A 21,261-nucleotide genomic window follows, 5' to 3' on the forward strand; every position below is an offset into this window, starting at 1 on the left:
TATACGTTGGTCTTTTTTTATAATTTATAATTTGTTTTTTAAAAAATAATAATATTTAAATTTTATACAGAAGTGTTAATATATAAGAGTAGTAGTATACAGTTTATAGTATAAGTTGTATATAAAATGTTTATATGTTAATATAATTTATGTATAAGTTCTCTATTTATTTTTATAAGTATTTTTTCCGTTATGCAGTTTTTAATTACTAATTAAATTTATATCATATAAACAAATAAGTCTTATTTATTATATATATTTTATATTGTTTATACTATATCTAGTATTATTAATATCAAAGTACATTAACTTTGAGCGGTTAATACTTAGTTCAAAAACGGAAAAATACTTATACGGGAGATATACCCATTTTAAATATTTATCGTGCTACTGGTTATTAAAGTAAATTTTCACTAAAAAAGCCTTTAGTCACAAAAGCCTCAAAAGTCAAACTCAAAAATTGTACACCCATTAACCTTATGTTTAAAATCATATACTAATTTGTATTCCGTTAAATATTATTTAACTTGATATATAATATATTTTCTTAATTAGACGTATTTAAAACTTATGATGGTTCAAAGTTTATTTTTTTTAAACTTTCCAGTCATTTTTATATCAAAATTTTTATATAATTTTTTTATTAATGTTTCTTTTGTCTCTGCCTTATTGTCTCAAGATCTCAAGATCGCTAAGAATTAAAAAATCACTTCTATTGCTACTCTTATTATTTTAATTGTTGATGTGATGTAGATATATGTAATGTTTATGCATAAATTATAGAAAATATTAAACTTGTTAAGAAGAAAGTTTACTATATTAAATTTGATTTTAATTATTAGGAATTTATAAAAGTAACTATAAGTACAAAATTAAATTTAAATTATTAAGAATTTCTGTTTTAATTACTTCCAAAAATTATATACAGAATTTTTGACTAATATTTATTATATATTAATTAGTTTTTAATTGAAAACTACTGTTTTCGCAATTTGTAAATAACATAATATATAATAAGTACAACAATTAAAAATAAAAGAGCAATTTCTTTTACATTCTTCATTTTAAAAATTAACAATCATATTCTGACCTTTTGGTCACTCTATTTTCTATTTTTTCTTTATTATTTTCCAAATACTCTTAAGTACCTAAAAAGAAAATAAAAAAATGGTTCCTTTTTGTTTTTTCTTTGTTCTTTTTTGACTTACACCTTTGTGACCTTTATGATATTTATTTTTATTAACTACACACCTTTTGTAATACATATATTCTATAGTATATATATACCATATATATACTAGTTTTTCGCAGACAAAAAATATATTTCAATTATATATTTCTTGCTATTTCTAAGTAATTGATTTTCAGCTCAGACATTTGTAATCGCATTATATTGGCAAAGTTTATAGGTTTTTGTTAAATATACGTATGTAGTATAATATATAAAAATAGAAAAATATATAATATACATATCTTTGGGTTATCAATGATTACTTTAAAAGTTTTTGTTGAAAAATTTTCCAAAATCGTTAGTTAAATAATATATTAAAGATCTATCACACAATCATGTTAGGGGCTGACCAAATCAACTATATAAGTAATATTTATTTTAAAGTATTCAGTTCTAAGATTTCATTCTTTCCGGTCACTCTTTAATGTTCAGGGTACCTGAAATCGAAATAAATTTGTAGACGCTAAAATATTTCAATAAAGAATCTTGTACTGAAGATTCAAGTGACAGAACTTGGGATGGCATTGTTTGTTCATTAACCAATCGTCATCCATGCCGTTGAATTGAACATCCATTTTACTACAATTACAAAAACTGCAGAGTAAAAAGAGTATAAAAGCTATGCAAAAGTCTCGGATTAGCAAATTAAGACATTCCGCCATAGTTGTCTATGAATAAGTGGTTATGACCGACATCAAAAATATGTTATACAAAAATAATATTATTTTTCACGCTCACCGTTCTATTTTAAATAAAAAACTTATATTCAGAATCTACTCTCCGGGTGTGTGGTTACGAAACCTAGCTTATTCTTTTATCAATCAAGCTCTGTTATTACTAAAACAAACTAATCGGAGAGTAATAGATTTAATTATTTATTAACTGAATCTGATTTTCTCAAGGCCTTGAAAACTAGAGCTTGAAACTAGTGGTGAAGGAAAAAATGTTGACTGGTAATAAGGTAATATTATTGCGACACTCATATGAAGGTCATAAGTCCTATGATAAAACTCTATTCGTATATTTTAGACTATTAATATATATGTATATTGATTTCTATGTATAAAGCATAGATTTATTTAGACCTTCCAATCGGACGTTTTCAGGCTCCCTTTTCACTCCAGTTCAAAAAAAAAAAATAATATATCAGCTTGATTTCAGTATTTACTCTCTACCATATAGCTTCTATTTGGTTTAGCACCTAGTGAATATTTTTTATGAGTTCTATTTCGAAAAGTATAGTTAATGAATTTATTTACTAAAACAAAACAGTCTTCTACATTTATACTTAATATTAGTTTTTAACCTTTTAATCTGTATTCATAAAACTTTGACGAACTGAAGAGTAATGTTTATGTACATATAAGCCGGTTTCAAACTATGTGATAGTGGAACAAAATAAATAAATAATATTTATAATTATTAAATATAAATATTATATTATAGTAACATAAATATATTTTCCGATTCGATTCCGGACTTCGATCCGGTCAAAGTATCGGATTTAATTATTACTGTTTTTGGTTTAGGGTTCAGTTCCGAATCGAAACTTTGTTTTAATTGGTGTGTGTTCATAAATTAATATTTTTTAAATTGTAAATTTAAATACATTAATTAAAAATATATGTAATGATGTTTATATACTTATCAAACCAATAGGATTTTAAATATGAAAACCCCTAAACTTTACGAAACTTATGTTTTAAATTTAACATATTTTATATTTTATTAAACGCAATTTCTTGGAAATTTATAAACTCAATATGCATCAATATTCAGTAATATTTTTTTTTTAATTAAATATAAATTTTGATCATTTAAAGATTATATACTTAAGTATAAAAAAGAATAAAGCTTTTTTTATTTATTTTCAAGGAATCTTATAATAATCTCCATATGCATCAATCTGGAATAACTTTCGAAATAATTTTTTCAATTTTAAATTTTCAATTTTAGTTTTGGTAATTTTCAAATTCTTGGAAACTCTTTATGATAACAATATAATTGCATACTAGATAGCTAATAGCTAACCGAGAAGCAATTTTATTACTGCATTACTGCATCGGATGCAATAATTAGAAAATGTGAGCTTGTATGTGGCATTAATGGTGGCCTCGCTTCCGCATAGCAATTTCAAAAGAATAACATTTAACCTTTTGGTAAGAATGAAAATCAAGTGATACTCAAGTAAATGAGTTTTATAAAATTTCTTGAAAAAAAAAGAAAAAAAATAAAATAAATAAAATGAAATAATAAAATAGAAAATAAATTGAATAACATAATAAAAAGAAGGAAAAAATATCGATTAAATATCTTTAAGTGCTTTAAAGAAGAACTTTCGTAACACTCGTAATGAAAAGTGCATTCATTCTACCTATGAGTGAAGAACATAAAAAACATGCAATTGCATTCAAAATTGTTCGCTGACAGTAAAAATTCTGAATAAATCAATCTGAAAAAGTTTAAAAAAAAATCATTTTCTTTTTTAAACTAATTGGTTTTAAATAAAATAAATGTTTTTTACATCAATGTATCTGCGCATTTCAGTTCTTGTCGAATTTATTTTCCTCTTAGTATTATGTTGGCTTCTACATTTACTGATAGTAAACTTAAAATGCTGTGTGCAACTTCAAGAAATGCATGCTGCTGCATTTATGTTGCTTGGTTGCACTTCTGTTGCACTTCTATTGCATATGTGGCATAACGTGTGGTACGTGTTCTATTCTATTGCATCTGGATTTCATAGGCACTGCCTTTCAGTTAGTAATTTTGGCGCGTACTTCCCTAACAAAATGCAATGCCTTTTCCTTTTCTTGGTTTTAGGTTTTTATTTTTATTTTTGGATTGTTTGTAGTGCAACATTCCTTTTGTTGTTTGCTTGTTTTTGTGGTTTATTTCATGCATTTGGCAAATTGCTGCAACCTGAAGTAGTTAGAGTATAAAATTTTTGAAAAACGACTACTGTGTGCATATAAATAAATAGCGCAAAAGTAAATAAACAAAATCTCAAAACATAAAAAAAAAGATTCAAAAAGGAAAAGCATCGCAATGTAGGTCAAAAAGTACGTTGAACTGTTACTGTAAATATACTGAGCCTATAGCTAAAGGCACTTTCAACAGATTTAACAACATTCCGTAAATTGTTTATTGAAAAAGTAATATTCAAATTAAAAGAAGTAAAATGAAATATAATTTATTTATATGTAAATAGAAGTTTGTGATGAGATGAGTACTTAGTTTATATATTATTTCAAATTAATTTTATATGGTCATCGTACAGAAACTGCATACAACAATGTTTAATTGAAAACCTCAATATAATTAGTGGTATTAATATATATAGTAATATAAATAAATAATTAATATTATATTATAAAAATAATAAACAAATAATTAAAAATAATTTTTTTTGAATTTATATGAGTCCAAATTCTTACCGGTTATAATTGCTGAAAGAGAGTTCCAAAATACTTCAAATAAATGTTCTAAGCCCAATACTTGCAGTCCAAACAAATTCTATGTGGACTATAAATTAATAAAAACAAAATTTTAATATTTGCTAAGACCACTGATGATGAGTACTTAGCAATACTCGTTATATGGTCAGCCAAATTTTAATAAATTAACTAAAATTTTTTTTGTTATCTATTGATTTCTATTCGAACTCTTCTAAATTTGTTTTTATTTATTTACAAAAGTCAGAGATCCAGAGTTTTATTTTACATTTAATGTGCGTTATTCATAATTTTTATTTTATAAAACGATTAATAATTTCTTAACCATATCAAAAATTCTACAGAATTCGATTTTTCAGAAAAAAGTACTGAAATACGTCATTTTTAATATCATTTCATTTCTTATTTGAGGTCTTTTATCGTAATAGCAACATAATTTTTGTATTTATTTTTACTTATATAGTTCTATTCTGTATAATGTTGCCATTGGGTCGAAGTTTTTTGACTTCTTTATCAGGGCTTGATGAAAAACTGATCTTACAACTATAGAATTAGGGCTACTTATAGTGGAATAATATATAAAATCATGTTTTGAATGTGTTTGCTTTGTAGGAGTAGTGGAACCTCTTGCCAATGTTATCGCTATCCTTCAATCATATATATCAGGCTATTTATAGTGGAAGAATATATAAAACTCTGTTTTGGATGTGTTGTTTTATAGAAGCACTAGGCAGTTTTTGATCATATTATCGTTATCTTCTTTTAATAAACAGGGCGGGATGAACAACTGATCTTATAATTATAGCGTTAGGGTTACTTACAGACGTATAATATATAAAATCATGTTTTGAATGTGTTACTTTGTAGGAGTAGTGCAACTCTAGCTTATGTTATCGGTATCTTCTTTTTTTATCACAGCGAGGTTAATAACTGATCCTTTAATCATATATTTAAGGCTATTTTTGGTAGTAGAATATATAGAACTCTGTTTTAGATGTATTGTTTTTTTAGAAGGACTGGTTATGTTATTGTGCGAATGTTATCAGTATACTCATATGGAGAGTCTCTAATGTAAATCGTTTATAGTGACTTACAACAACTTTATATAGAAAATGACTGTATAAATAAAAATAAATCATTTAATTTCTTTTAGTGTTGATCTCTTGATCCACAACCTTGTCCCACACCTTGTACTGATTTATAGTATTTAAGTAAAAATAAAATGGTGATGTTCCATAAAACCCAGTACTAATAAAAATCAATTTATTATTTTAAATTTATAAATCACTTTTATCAGTTAAACAAACAGCCTATCAGTTATCTTAAAATAAGCCAAAGTAAATAAATTTGTCACACATAATTTTTCAAATATCTTAACCAAAGAAAGAAAAAAAAACAAAAATAAGGAAATATCTCTTGCACCTCCAATAAAAAAATATCCCACGAAAAGTTCAAATGTGATTGAACTTCGGTGAGGTACATTTTGTTTGCCTTACAATTATCTTATGCGAACGGTAGACACGGCACACCTCGTATTTACAACTTCAATAAAACGGCCAATGTTGCAATTCAGCAGAGTTGCAACATTGCTGCACAATATGCACAATATGTGGCGGTATTTAATTAGATATTTATGCACATTCTGCTCTGCACTATGCCAATGTTTATTTTTACGTTATTGATGAAAAATGAATGCGTTGCCAATGTGAAAAAAAAACTTATCTCTCAGATTCCTTATTGGCTTGTTTTCAACACTTGAGATTTAATGCAAAATATTTTGTATCTGAATGAAATTTAAAGATTTCTTTATTTTTGTATATAAATTAATATAAAACATAACAAAGAAAGGTACTGAATCAAAATAAGTTGTAATATATAATATATTTTTAGATAGATTTGCGTCAGATATTAGATTGAGCAATGGTTTTAGTTAAAAAGGATATTTAATTTAATTTAATTTAATTTAAAAAATAATTTTACGAAACCAAACTGAGTTCGCTTTTCTCAACTGCCTTTTAAAATTTTTTTAAAATCATTATTAGTTTATTTGAAACTGCAAGTCTTTATCTTTTAAACACTGACGAAAATGGTTTTTGCAGTTCATTTTTAAGTCAATTTTATTTTAGGAAAAAGATTATTGTAAATTTTGGAACAAAAGCTTATTTGATAAACTAATGTTAAGACTTTTCGTTGAATGCGTCATATTAATCATAACTGACCAGCAAAGTTTCTTAACTTTTGCCACGTCATAAAAGCTGTATGTGGTTTAGTATTGTGATGTTGAAACACAATGACTTTCCATGTAATGTATTTCAGATACTTTTTCACAATTACAATACACGCAACAATATATGACCCAATATATAATCCACTACTTATTAGCTGTATAAGTTTCTATAAGTTTCAAAAAAGTTTTGATTACATTCTATTCCAACAACGATTCGATTATTTATAGTTAATCTTCAGTTAAATACCATAGCGATTTCCGACTATAGACTGGCATGGTCTTATGAAACTTAAACTTATTATTATCAATTTTTATAGTAATAGAGCGAGTGTTTCAAGAAGCTTACTTAACATCCAAACATCACAGTATGAAAACGACCGAATCATTTCCTAATTATTGACTGCCTACCTCTTCAAAACAAGTCTGTCATATGTCTGTGCCTTGTTTTACCGTTTATCATAACAAATTATAATTTATATATTGTATTTTATAGATATTATAGAGTCTACATTTTATGTACAATAAATAACATCTTATATGTTATATTAATATATAAAACTAATTATTATTTATAATTCTTTTGTGTATTAATTATTGATTATAAACTATTCACGTATGGGCATTTTTGAATTGTTTCACTTCAATTATATTTATTCATATATTGGTATATTTATTTTATTTTATTTATATATTTTTTTATATTTATTTTATTTATATATTTTTTTATATTTTTTTTTATTTTATATTTATTTTCTTTTATTTTATATTTATTTTATTTTATTTTATATTTATATTATTTTATTTTTTTATTTATATTATTTATTTATATTTATTATTTTTTTTATTTTATATTTATTTTATTTTATTTATATAATTTTTTATATTTATTTAAATATTTTATTTTATATATATTTTATTTTATATATATTTTATTTTATATATATTTTATTTTATATATATTTTATTTTATATTTTTTTTATTTTATATTTTTTTTTTATTTTGTATTTATTTTATAAAAACTTCATTGAAAAAAGTATTATTGTTAAATTTGATATTTTTTTGAATATCTTTTGAAATGCATAGTAGGTATAACTTGAAAAAGTTCTTATTTGCCGCAGTTGTTGTACTTCACGCTAAATTCATTTAAGCATTCATGCAAAACCTACCTAAAGTATTTGTGCGTAGAATAGTAAAATGTATTTTTATGCATTTTATTCGAAGTATAGTTGCTGCACACAACTTTTATTTCGAGAGCATCTTCAAAAGATAAGTGTGTGATGCATAAATGCATCTATCTCTACACTTGCTTATCCCACAGATACTGATGAGCTAGCTGGTGCTTGTTATTGCAATTCTTTTCGAAGAGCATTCATGTGTATTAAATGAAGGCATTCTTATTGTTTAAGTTTCATATTGTGTATATCTACAATATAAAATTTTTATGGTAAGTGTTAAAATATCAAACGACATTTTTTCACACATTGTACAATACTTCACAATTTCAATCTTTTCTTGTTTGTCATCTATAGTTTTGTATTTTAGTGGTACTTAAAAGTGTATACATTATATTATTTATTATAAAAAAAAATTGATTGTACTTAACCCTACAGTTCAGCTGCTTTTATGAACTTGATTAAAAAATTCATATTATGTGGGTGTTATTATGATTATACTGTAGTAATTTGCACTTCAAGGAAATAGCATTTTTTATTCAATTTCCTTATTCTATAGTTTTGATTAACATAGTAGCTAGTTGTTATAATCAAGATCGCTGTATAAGAATTTGTTCATTAATCTATATCTCTGAGTATCTTTCATTTTCTTAATTAAAATTAAAGATATGTAATGTAATGATTTGTATTCTAGAGTTTGCATATTAGTTTTATTTTTATGTATTTATACGTTATTAATTTTAATAGATAAAACGAAAATTGTTTTAAGCTATTAAACAGTACATTGAAATTAGTTTTTTTTTTTACACAACTTATATATTTCAGTAGTTAAAAAAATATAGATGAAATTAAATAGTATAGAAATAATATTTTATTGATCTAACTTAATTGTAATTGAAGTTATTTAAAAAATACGGAATGGAAAGTGGGTAGCTAAACTGACTAGTTGATACCACACACATCTGGATGCTCTTGATGCTTCCCTGTATGTATACCCAAGTATATCGGTTTATGTTTCCTTGGAGATCGTAGAGTAATACTAACCTTTGTTTTTTTCAGTTTATTAAGAGTAAATTAAAAACACTAAGGACATGAGTAACTTATCGCTTAGCCTGGTTTTCTCATAAGAACATCAGATTCTAGAAACTTCGCATTTCTTTTAACACTCACTGTAGAGAAATTATAGAAACTTGCACAAAACTGAAATTATTAAACATTTTCTCTATGACTGTCCAGCTTTGCCTTCCAAAAGATACAGGTTTTTAGGAAAGTATATGTTTGAGAGTTAGTCTATCATACTGTTCATCGGTAAAGACAAAAGATCTGTTAAATTACATAAATAGAACGGGATGGATTTAGTTTTTCTTTATATCTCTTTAGGTTTTTTGTAAGTATTGTAATAGTAAAACAGTGAATAAGTCATTTGAGTTTTTTCTTCTTTGAATTTTTTGTGAGAAATGTGTAGTAAAATAGCGATAAGTCGATAATTGTGGGTAGTGAAGTGATATCTGCTGATGTGATAGGCCAAGCAACCAACCAACCATCTGGTTGAGTTCTAAATTTGAAGAAAGTTAATAAGATATTTAAAAATGTCTGTTCTGACGAAAGTGTTCAAAAGGTATTTTATCGGAAAGCTATGTAAACTTTAACACCAAAAATAAAATATACACTTGACTTGATTAGAGGAGTGCTAAGTGGTGTTTTAATTTATGTATTATTTTATTATTATAACAGCATTTTATTATTATTATTATTAATTTGTTTATTTATTTTTATTTATTTTATTTTAAGAAAAATTTAAAATGCGATCATTAATATAATAGAACTGCAAGTATTTTATAAAAACACTTTTATAACAAAACAAAATATGCAACTCTGTCTCTTACATTATTTTGTTATATTAGCTAGTATATAATTCAAATTTTTAAATACTATAATTACATACATGTACATTTTTACATAAATATAATATTACTTTTCTACTTGAATACTTTCCAATAGAATATGTAGCAACCCTCTTGTTATATATAACTTCACAAAAAAAAAAAACTGAGTCATTGGATTGATACTAAATACATGTAGTTTCAACAATACATGTTTTTATTTTTAGTTCAAATTATGGTGACTCATTACAATTCGCTAAATTTATATATTCAGCATGTTACTATATCTCAAGAATTTTTTTATTAATAAGTTTCAAAGAGTCAGCAAAATAATTATGTGATTACAAAATTATATATTTTGATTTAAAAAGGGCTATTTATTCACTTCCTTTTCAGTTTGAAGTAGACTTCTTGTCATAGGACATAGATATCTTATATCTTATACCTAGAATTATAATATCTGTTTATTTATTTAATAACTGAAGATTGATAATAAAGTTGACTTCAATTGTAATTTGGATAAAAACTGGTATTTTAATGTCCACTTCTTCGTTTCTGTGTAAATAGAAGTGGGCAGTTGCGTTGGGTACAGTATTTGAATACTGTCAATTTTCCAATATTTAGTTAATTAATTAATTTAATCATTTAAAATAGAGTTTGCATTGTGGGGTATGCAGATTGGAACAGATGTTCCGGGTTCAGTATTCTGACAGTGTTTATTTTCCAATATTTAGCCTTTTTTATGGAGTAAAAAAGTGTGTTGCCAAGTTATTTCAATTATCCTAAAGTCTCAAGGAGGAGGTTACTGGGAGGAGAGCTGCTCCTCCCAGTCTCCTTCTGACATTAGGAGGTCCTCAACGGACGACATTCTGGCTTTCATTCGAAAGATGGAATGTATTCTGTTCGGTTAGGGTCAGTTGCAGCACAAAAAATCAATCTGGTGGCAGTTCTCTAATTCGTTGGGAGCTAGTACTGCGTATATTTCTATTTTATTGTATTCTATCCTGAAATCTCATACGTTTACGTCTAAAAATTATTTTTATAAGTTTATTGTTGAAAAATAAACTATTTCGTATTTTATTATTTATAAAAAATAATTTATTTCTATTATTTTTTTGTTTATTTATTTTTTATTTTGTTAAATTTTTTATTTGTATATTTTTTATTAATTGATTTAAATTTAATTAAATTAATTAAATTAAATTATTAGTTTTATGATTATATTTAAATTAATTTTGTTTATATTTTATTATATTGTTCTCTAATTTTAATGAAATATTTACGAGTTTCCCTTTTATTATTTATTATTTAATTTTTTTTTTAATATTAAACTTCATTCTTATTCTCTGTTAATATTTCCCCAAAGTGTCCTTCAGTCTTCATAGGTATTCGATTATTGTTTGGAAACTTCTCAATAATTTTTCATTAATTTTACAGTAATGAATGTTTATCGATTTCCATAATTTTTAAATAAAATTAAAACAGCCAATAACTTAAATGCTCTGTCGAATATTTGTTACACAATTAAAGTATAAATTTTGGCAAAAAGCCAACGATAATTTCGCATTCTACACAATATATAATAGAAAGTCATACGAGTTTTACTGAAGCAATAAAATAAACACTTGTATTTTTTTTTTCTTCTGTTTTGAATCAAATCTCATACTCATGGAAAATGAAGAAAAATTACCTCTTATTTGGAATGCTTTGCCATCAACCAAGAACCAAGAATACTAACAACAGAAGCAACTTCAGTGAAACCATCTCATCATCATACTCCACTCCATATCTGAAAACGTTTACGCAACTACGACATTTAGTAGACAATACATTTACACAGCATCCACAGAATGAAAATAAGTACTCGTACTCTGAAAACGTTTTGCGTCAAAACAAACTTACTAAAATGGCGTCCTTCAGGCGAAAGCTGAGATTGTTACCAAACACATTGCTGCAGACACACGCACACAGTGTAGATACTCCTTTGCAGTTGTAGATACTTTACTGCATAGATATATGCGTTCTGCTTTAGACTTTCTCTTTCATTTTCCTCCTTTTTTTATAATTTTATTTTTTATATTTTAAAAAGTTTTTCATTTCTTATTTACATTATTTATTCCCATAAATACTGTAAATTCTTATGGTTTGAGTTGTGGGTGCTTTTTGTCTGATTTTTTCAAATGTTTCTGCTATAAAATTTCTGGCTTTGTTGTCCGTGTGACTTTGTTCGTCTGTTTAAGTTTGAGTATAAATGCGCATTTTCCTGTTTTTTCTTCTTCCTTTTAAAATGAGACTGCATATAATCATAAAAAGGATATCTACTTTTATATACTTTTGTTTTTTAAGCTTTAGAGAATTTAGTTTTTTTTTCTTATTCGAAAGTTAGATAATTGGAAATGCGCGTGCATTACCAAAAATGCAAAAGAACGGATATTTAAGGTGTCTAACGGGTGTGTCCCGTCCATATGCTAGATATAACTACTACTATGTTATTAAGTACAGGTATTAATATTATTAAAAATTTAGTCATAGTAATTAGGACATTTTCTTTTTCGTTTAATAATTAAATGTTTATATCTTTTTCAAAAGTTTTTTCTATTATTGTTTTTTTTATTATTTTTTTTTATATTTGTTTTTTGTGTTTCTTTATTTTATTACAATGGGGGATTTTAGAAATCAGTTGTGACCTCTTATTGAATTGGGATTGTTTCTCTTAGAACAATATTCTTAAATTGTATTTGAAACACAAATAAATTGGAGCAATTGAGCGTATACTCTATTCAATATTATATGATCATTCCAGTGTTTCCTTCATTTGTTATAAGTGCAGAAGATGCTATCAGGAGCCTACTTGATTGGATATTAATTGCGCACCCGATATTAGATGGTCATCCAAGTGCTTCTTTCATTTGCTTCTCAGTACATGACATGCTACTAAAACGTATTTTGCTATTTCATTTCTTTTTAACTGAGTATTATTCTACAACCGATATTATATGGTCATCTGCGTATTTGGTCGTTTGCTTATCACTAGAACTCATCTTCCTAGCAGATGTTTTGAAGTCTCAATCTTTAAGAAAAATGCAAAGTCTTCACATTCCATGAGAGTAAGTTATAAGTTTTGTTAGGTGACAATTCCACTCAGTGTACTATCAATTTTTATCAAAATTTTTTAATTATTTTTATTCAGTTACATACAAACTAAAGTATTTAAGTTAAACGATTTTAATTGTGATAGCCCTGGTGAATTGTCTCAATGTGTAGTCCTCTCTTTTAGCCATTTTTCGAGTTACAAAATGTTTTTTTTTTTAAATAAATATTATACAATATTAGTTATAATGCAATTTAAAAATGAATATGAATATTTTCAACTGCAATCTTTATGCAGTTCTCCTCTCTTTCACATCTGAAATTGTTTACATATAATATTGTTTTTCATTAAAACAACAACACAGAAACAATCTCTTTGGCAATAGCTACAGAATTAAATTATTTTGTTGATTTTGCAAATATTCTTCGTATTTTTTTTCTTGTTTATATTTGCGTATTTTTGTAAATATTTTCCATAGAGATTTTTTTTAATATTTTTTCATTTAATTTGGCCTCCAAAAGTGTTGAGTATATTTACATACAAGTATTTCAATCTAAGTGTGTGTGTATTTTATAAATTGAAAAAATATTTGATCGCTTGGATTTCTGAAAAAAAAGGAGTTAAACTTTCAAATAATATATAATGTCAAGGCGACGAAAGAGCCCACATGTATATGAGTATGTGTTTAGATGAAAGCTTAAATAAAATATTAGTGAGTGTATACCAATAAAGATTATGTACATACATGATACAGTGAAAACTCTCCATCTTATGTTCTAAGTACATAGTAGTTAGAATTTAATAGTTATAATAATAGTTTCGGAGTTATTTTTTATATCTTTTTGTTTAGGAGTATAACTTGAGTTTAGGAATATTATTATTTATGTATTACTAAACTTCTATTTGATATATATTCTATACTCATATCAAGGAGTAGAAATTGACTTCTATTATGTCGACTTTTACAGTTTTGTTTTAAACGTTGATGAGATACTTTATCTCTGCTAGACTATAACACCGTGATTCAAAGAGTTCGTTTATTTTATTTTATTTTAAATAAACAGACACAAAGATAATTTCATTTATAAAATGTTCATTCTGCTTATCAACTGTGAATGCAGTATGGAAACATTTTCAAAGTTCAAATAGTTTTCTTGTGATTTAACCCATGACGTACTTTTTCAATTTTAGTTGTTCTAGAAACACTTAATATTAATATTCTTGGTTTTTAATTGCAGCTGTAGTTCTTGAAAACGAATAATGTGTATGCTTTGTAGTTCTCTGTAAAGATATTTTTTTATAAAATAATCGAATTCCTTTGCAAATAAAGTAGACAGGCTTTCTATAGCGAAATTTCTTTGTAATAAATGAGTGTATGCTACATATCCATGCATTCCCGAAAAAGAAGGAGAGGTTGGGTCTTTAGTCCCTATACTAAACAGTCGGGTATACCACTCCAGCGACAGTTGGTTAAACGGTGGTTAAACCATCACACTTTCTCATCCACGAAATAAAAGTAATAGAATCACAGAAGATAAAGATAGTTTGAAAAGACACAACAATTTGGAGGTAGCTACAAGAGTTCAGGTGCTATTCTATTAGTCATTTGTGTGGTGCAATAAAGGCATTAACGTACTATATTTCTATCAAAATGGCGCTGTCAATCTAATATTTGAATTTAATGATACACATTTTAGTTTTGCAATAATTGAAAAGTACATAATTAATTAATTTAATTTTATTTATTCAAACAAACACCTTTGATGTATGACAAATATAATTTTTTTCTTATTTTTTTTTATATTTTCTTATTTTATATAATATCTGAAAACATCTACATTATGCTGTATACTGTACATGTAATAGTAGTGAGAGTCTTCAGTGATTTTTCTTAATTTTATAAAAAATAAACAACTAAATATTAAGTAATTTAGGCGCCCGTTAGCCAAAAAAATTTGGCTCGTATGTCGTTATTATGTCCCTCTGTCAAATAGTCATCACATCTGTAAATTATACAAACCAAATAAAAAAAAAAATATAAAATATTTCTAAAATATAAAATTCTAAAAAAATATAACAAATGAAATAGTAATGACATGGTTTGTTTATAAATATGTTTAGTCTGTAATTTTTTTTTTAAATTTGTTTTATGATTTAAATTTCTTAAATTATAAAACATAAATTTGTTTCTTTAATATTTTTGTTTTTTTAAATATGTTTTTATAAGTTCGACATTGGATTGAATTATTGCACTTGCGAATTTTTTTCAGTGTATACAAATTTTTTGTATACATACAGGCACTATTTCATATGCTATATAAATTCTTAATTAAATATTTTTATTTTTAGTCATAAGTATGTATATAAACACTTCAGTAGTATTGTAACTTAATTTTTGTAGATAAATGGTTTATTAAATATTTTATATAATGAAGAAATCTTATGTTAATGAATAATGAAAGAATTTTATGTTTTTATAATAGAAAATAGTGATGTTTTTTTAGAACATTAGTGAACTACAACAATATAATAGTAATAATTTTATTGATTAGGAAAAGAACATAAATCAAAGATAAAATTTCTCTATTCTATAAGAATATATATCATTCTCTATCTGTAAGCAGCCTTATGTCGAATCTCTCTCCATGATCATAACTGCCGATATTCTGCAAAAGTAGATGGAGATTATTTAATTTGAGAATTCCCTACTCAATGGATATTATTTCTTTTATATAGTTTACAAATATTTGAACAAATATTTTAATTTGGAATTAAAAATTCTTTTTAAATAATAAATAAATAATTAAAACTAAGTAAACTCTTAACACAAAAAACCTAAAGTAAACTTTTTTTAAAAATATTTTATTTATAAAATTTTAAATTTAAAATCAATTATGACGAAAGATGGTATTTCTTAATACAAACTATTGTTTTAATAGAGAAGTATTTTGAAGAGTAGTGACTTACAACAACAAAATTTAATTATTTATTGATTAATTGAACCTTTGGTATTTGCAGTCTCAAAAAATTTTTGACGTATAATTAAAAATAAGAAGTATTTCTAAAAGTCCACTGATAATGGTCTATCAAATAGCTGTTTAGTCAGTTAAAATTTCAATAATGTAATAAATAATATAATTTTGTTGTTGTAATTTACTACTGTTCAAAACTTCTCTCTATCTCTATTAAATTTATTATTATTTTATTTCAATCAGTAGTATTATCGTACCACATTACTTTTAACTTACATTCGTTATAATATCAAAGGTTATAAACATGTTTTAAAAAAACACTTATAAAAGTTCTACCTATATCCGTTCTTTAAAGAACTGACATTATATGTTAATTAATTTATAAACATGTAACTTTTTATTCTATCTTTTTTTATCTAAGTTAGTTTTTTGTTTATAATTTTAGTTCTAGGTACTACATATTAATCTCAAATTGCCTTTTTTGCGGATTAATATTAATTAATTAATCTATTTATTATCAATTAATTAATTAATTAATTAAGTTATTAATTAATTAAATACGTTATTTATTAATTAATTAAGTTATTAATTAATTAAATAAGTTATTAATTAATTGATTATTAATTAAACGATTAATTAATTAATTAATAATTTAATTAATTAATTAATAATTTAATTAATTAATTAAATTAAATTAATTAATTAATTTATTATTAATTAAGTACTTAATGAATTAATTTTTTTATTAATTAATGATTAATAAAATAGTTTCTCTTCATTTTTAATATTTAGTCCTATTTCTAGTCTTATTGGATTATTATTATAATATATCATTATTATTATCATTATTATTTTCAGTTTAAAATTTATTTAATTGAAGTCATATTCAATTATTTTCCTCTTAAGTTTGTATTTGAATTTAAAACTCAACTGTATTAATTTTCTTAAAATTGTCTTACTAAAATTCTTTGAAAATAAACCACAAGTAACTAACACTTTATCTGAAATATGCACAAAAACATCAATTGACAAAGTTCAAAGCAAAATACATAAATTTTCTAAAGGACCTAATATATTATCATGCAATTTATTCTAGAAAATGCAATAAATTTTCCAAATAATGCCAAACTGTACTGAATTCTTAATGAGTCTGAAACCGCCGTACTCAGGAAAAATGGCGTCTTTATTCAAAACATTTGTGAGCTTATGTAAACATAACTCCATTTTGTTTTTACTTCATTTTTTTTTTTTTTTTTTTTCATAGGAGAGCTAAAAATTCCATAAGCTGAAGAAAACTCATAAATTATTTGCTTCAACATATAGACTAAATTAACACTTTTAGATTTCAAACATTTAATAAAATCTACAAAATTTTACACAATTCGTTTTAATTTTCAGAAAAAATCAAAAATTTTTGAATTTAAAGAAGTTAAAAATAATTTCAAAATACCAAAATAATATGAGAAGTAAAATTGAAAAATATAAACAAAATTATAATTTGAACTGCATGAACTTGTGTGGAGTTAATTATTAAGAAGCAAAATCAAATCTATGGAAGAAAGAAAATATTATGGCTAAAAATAAATAAGTCAAAAAAAAAAACAGAAAAGAACACTAAAATCATAAAAACCAATTTTAATGCCGCTTGGCTACAAGTGAAAAACATTTCTTACCAAAAAAAAAAAATAAAATAAATTCAATATTTAAAATCGAACCAATGCACAAACGTAGCGTTGGTCCAAAAATCAAATTAAGTTAAAAATAAAACATGAAATAAGCATCGATATAATATTGAAGATATATATTTTTATATATGCCCTATACGTTTCTACTATACGTTTTTATGCAACGGCAGGACTCACACTGAGTACGGAAACATCGCTCTATGCACACTGAAGCATTAACATTATCAACATTATTGCTGCAACAAATATACAAATGTTGCTAATGTATTTATAACTTAAACATCGATGTTGTTAATTTTATTTGCTTTCCTAATGAGATTCGTAGACATTTCCAAATTGCAAGGCCAACGCGGCTTACGCAGCGATACTTGCAATAATAATAATAACAATAATAACAAAAATAATATTAATATTAATAATAATAATAATAATGACAACTTGAATAACAACAATGACCACAACAGCAATAATAACAGAAACACCATCTGGAAACATGTTGCTGCACAAAAACTCAATGATGCCAATAGCAGCTGTAGTAGTAGCAGCGGCTGCGATAGTAATGCTTCCTCAAAAGAAAATTTCTTTGTGGTATCAAGTAAAACCACATCTCAACAACAACAACAACAGCAGCAACAGCAACATCATAGCATAACACCACAGCAATATCAACAGTTACGTTATTACCAACAATTACAACAGCAACAATTACACTTACTACAGCAACAATTGCTGCAACGTCGTCGTTTACAGCAGCAACTACGTGAACAAGGTGTCAAAGTTGGTAATGACAATAGAAATCGCTTGAAGAGTTCTTCCTCAGCTGCTTTGACTTGTAATCAAGAGTATTTGCGACAACAACGTTTGCAGCAGCAGCAACGTCGACAATTTGATAATGTTAACGACGGCAATGATAACGATGTGCTGAATAATAATAATGAAGAATTTTATAATAATAACAAATATGATTTGAATGCATGGGAGGAACTTGATAATGTCTTTCTTAAAGGTTTGAAAATATAATTTATATAATTTTATTTTTACCCAAAAATGATTAATGCAGATCTTTTTATAGAAATTTATAATATATAATGCCACAAAATTTTTTTTAATATAAGTGATTAACATATTCAGTAAAGAGGTTTCTTAAAGTAGTGAACAACAACAACAAACATTTTTTTTATATTATTTTAATTAATTGAATTAATTTCGAAACCGCTTTACCAAAACATTTTTTTAATATATGTATAGACTTTTTGAGTTGAAAATAATTATAACTCAGTTTGTTCTAGAAAAATACCCAACAATTTAAAATTATATTATTGAATAATAATTATTAAATAAATTATTTTTGATTTTAAGTTATAAAAAAAGTTCTGTTTTAACTTTAAATTACTGTAAAGTTGAATAAAAAATTTGCTATTTGGTATATTTTGTTCCGAGATTTCCGCAAAGTAAACCTTTGATTTCATCTCCGAAATCCGAAAAGTTGGCATCTAATTCTATATGTTTTCAAACATAAAAAAACAATTATATATACATATATTATATAAATGCATAACATATGTATTTACAAATCCATATGTACATAGTACTACTCGTATATATATATAGATTAATATATATTATAATTATGTGTTTGAATGCTATTTAATTTAGCTCGTCTTCTCGTCTTCATATGAGTATCTTGACTTTATTTCTTTTGAAAATTATTTTTTGTTTTTTATTTGTTGACATATTTTATTTTTGGTATTTGGCCAATATATGTTTAAGTATTGTATAATATATATTTCAATTCTTATAAATATGTTTGAGCTGTTGACATTCAAAATAAAATTTGCCACATATTTTCGTGAAATTTGTTTATCTATTTCGTGTTTTTTGGCATTTTCATATTCAGAAAATAAAATATTTTTTTTATAAAAATATAAAAAAAATTGTAATGGAGTTTAAATATATATGTTTAGCTGTGATTATGTTTAGCTATGATTATAAAGTTCGTTAAGTGCCAACCAGATATACGTATATATATATATATAGAAATAATGAATAAAGAAAATACATAAATAAATTAATTTCTATTTTAAAATTCTTCTTTCTTTAATAATTATTACAATAGAATAGGCAGATATAATATATATTGTGTTCGGGTAAGGTCAGCTAAAGTATTCACTATATTCAAAATTTGATTTTTGGATTTCAGTTAGTCACCTATATTTATCTGTCTATTCAAAACAGATTTCTTATTATAAACAAAAAAATTTTAATTAAAAATTGGATTAATTTTAAATTAATGATTAATGTAAGTTTTCTTATTAAGTGCATTCAAAATATGTTGATAAGGTTTATGAGTATCTATTTTGTCTATATATTTATATTTTAAAGTTTTTTATTATTTATCTTTTGCGTTCATTTAAATCGATCATCTATCGTTTGTTTGGCTAAGTGCCATAATATCAAATTTCATTATTACTTGCAGTCATACAGCCTTATTTTTAGATCCATTCTCTGTATACGATCTTACTATCTTTAGTAAACAATTTGTCGTCAATAGTTCTTTAATTAATTTAAATGATATTGTAAACCATAGACACTTAAATAATCATAAGTAACATAAGTTGTTCCTATATCAGTTATAAAATGTTATAAGACAATATTGCCTTAATTATGTATAAAAATTGTTTTGTATGGAATTTGAATTCTTCAATTATAGTATGTATTATGTAGACACATGTCCCATATAATTGTATATGTATATCAAGTTTCAAAGGTTCATTTCACTTAATTTTTATATAATTAAGACTGATATGTAATATAAGTTGTTTACGTATCGGTCTGCTATGCTTCAATTTGAACACAATTACATATAACAATCACACTTAATTGATTACCCGAAATGAAAAGTTCTCAAGTACTCAAGTATTCAGATGCATACATTTTAAAATGGTATATTTACCAAATGCTCAGTTTACAAATTGATTACAAGTGCAATTGAGACTCCGTTTCTTAATACAAGTGCTTCGAAAGAAGCAGACAGTATTATGGCTGTCTATATGGCTGTATAAGTGGGGTTCAAATGAAATTGTGTAGAGTAAAATTTGGAGTAAGGGAATATGTATACTGCAGCATATATTATGTTGAGTCATCATCTAAAGTACAACAAAATACTCCACCCTCAACAAAGAGTATGAATAATTGTGGTTTTATGGTATTGTCATGAGTAAGACCGTTGGATGTATTATTCTATAAACGCTTTATTTATATTTTTTCTTTTTAAATTAAATGATTTTATTACTTTATGCTGAATTAGTGCTTAATTCTTCTCATTCTTCAAAGAAACTAAGAAAAACAAAATATTTAAAAAAAAATGTCACATATGTTGTGTAGCACATCTTTTTGTGCTCTCCCCTAACTTATGGCGCTCCTATCGCTTCATCTATTTTATATAATTCCCCCTTTCTTTATTTTTATTAACACTTGTCAAGTAACAGCATTTAAAAAATTTTACAATTAAAGTGATAAATTATAATATATATGAAAGAAAAAT

The 21,261-nt window shown here is 24.8% G+C and overlaps 1 protein-coding gene across 5 annotated transcripts in view; it reads left to right on the plus strand.

Annotated features, from left to right (window-relative positions):
* LOC119678692 (homeobox protein 5) overlaps nucleotides 1-21,261 on the plus strand; it is a 51,280-nt gene that overhangs the window by 19,121 nt on the left and 10,898 nt on the right. For 2 of the 5 annotated variants that reach the window (XM_038090675.1, XM_038090674.1), the window contains exon 1: nucleotides 17,516-18,723. The exons of 1 other annotated variant lie outside the window; for it this stretch is intronic. In XM_038090675.1, coding sequence (XP_037946603.1) covers nucleotides 18,003-18,723 — 721 coding nt within the window. In that variant the 5' untranslated portion in view covers nucleotides 17,516-18,002. Of the gene's footprint in view, nucleotides 1-17,515; nucleotides 18,724-21,261 lie in introns of those variants that run through there. 2 more of the 5 variants (XM_038090673.1, XM_038090676.1) reach the window with 1 other exon arrangement.

Source organism: Teleopsis dalmanni, chromosome 2, assembly GCF_002237135.1.
Source record: "Teleopsis dalmanni isolate 2A chromosome 2, ASM223713v2, whole genome shotgun sequence".
NCBI classification, from domain to species: Eukaryota; Metazoa; Arthropoda; class Insecta; order Diptera; family Diopsidae; genus Teleopsis; species Teleopsis dalmanni.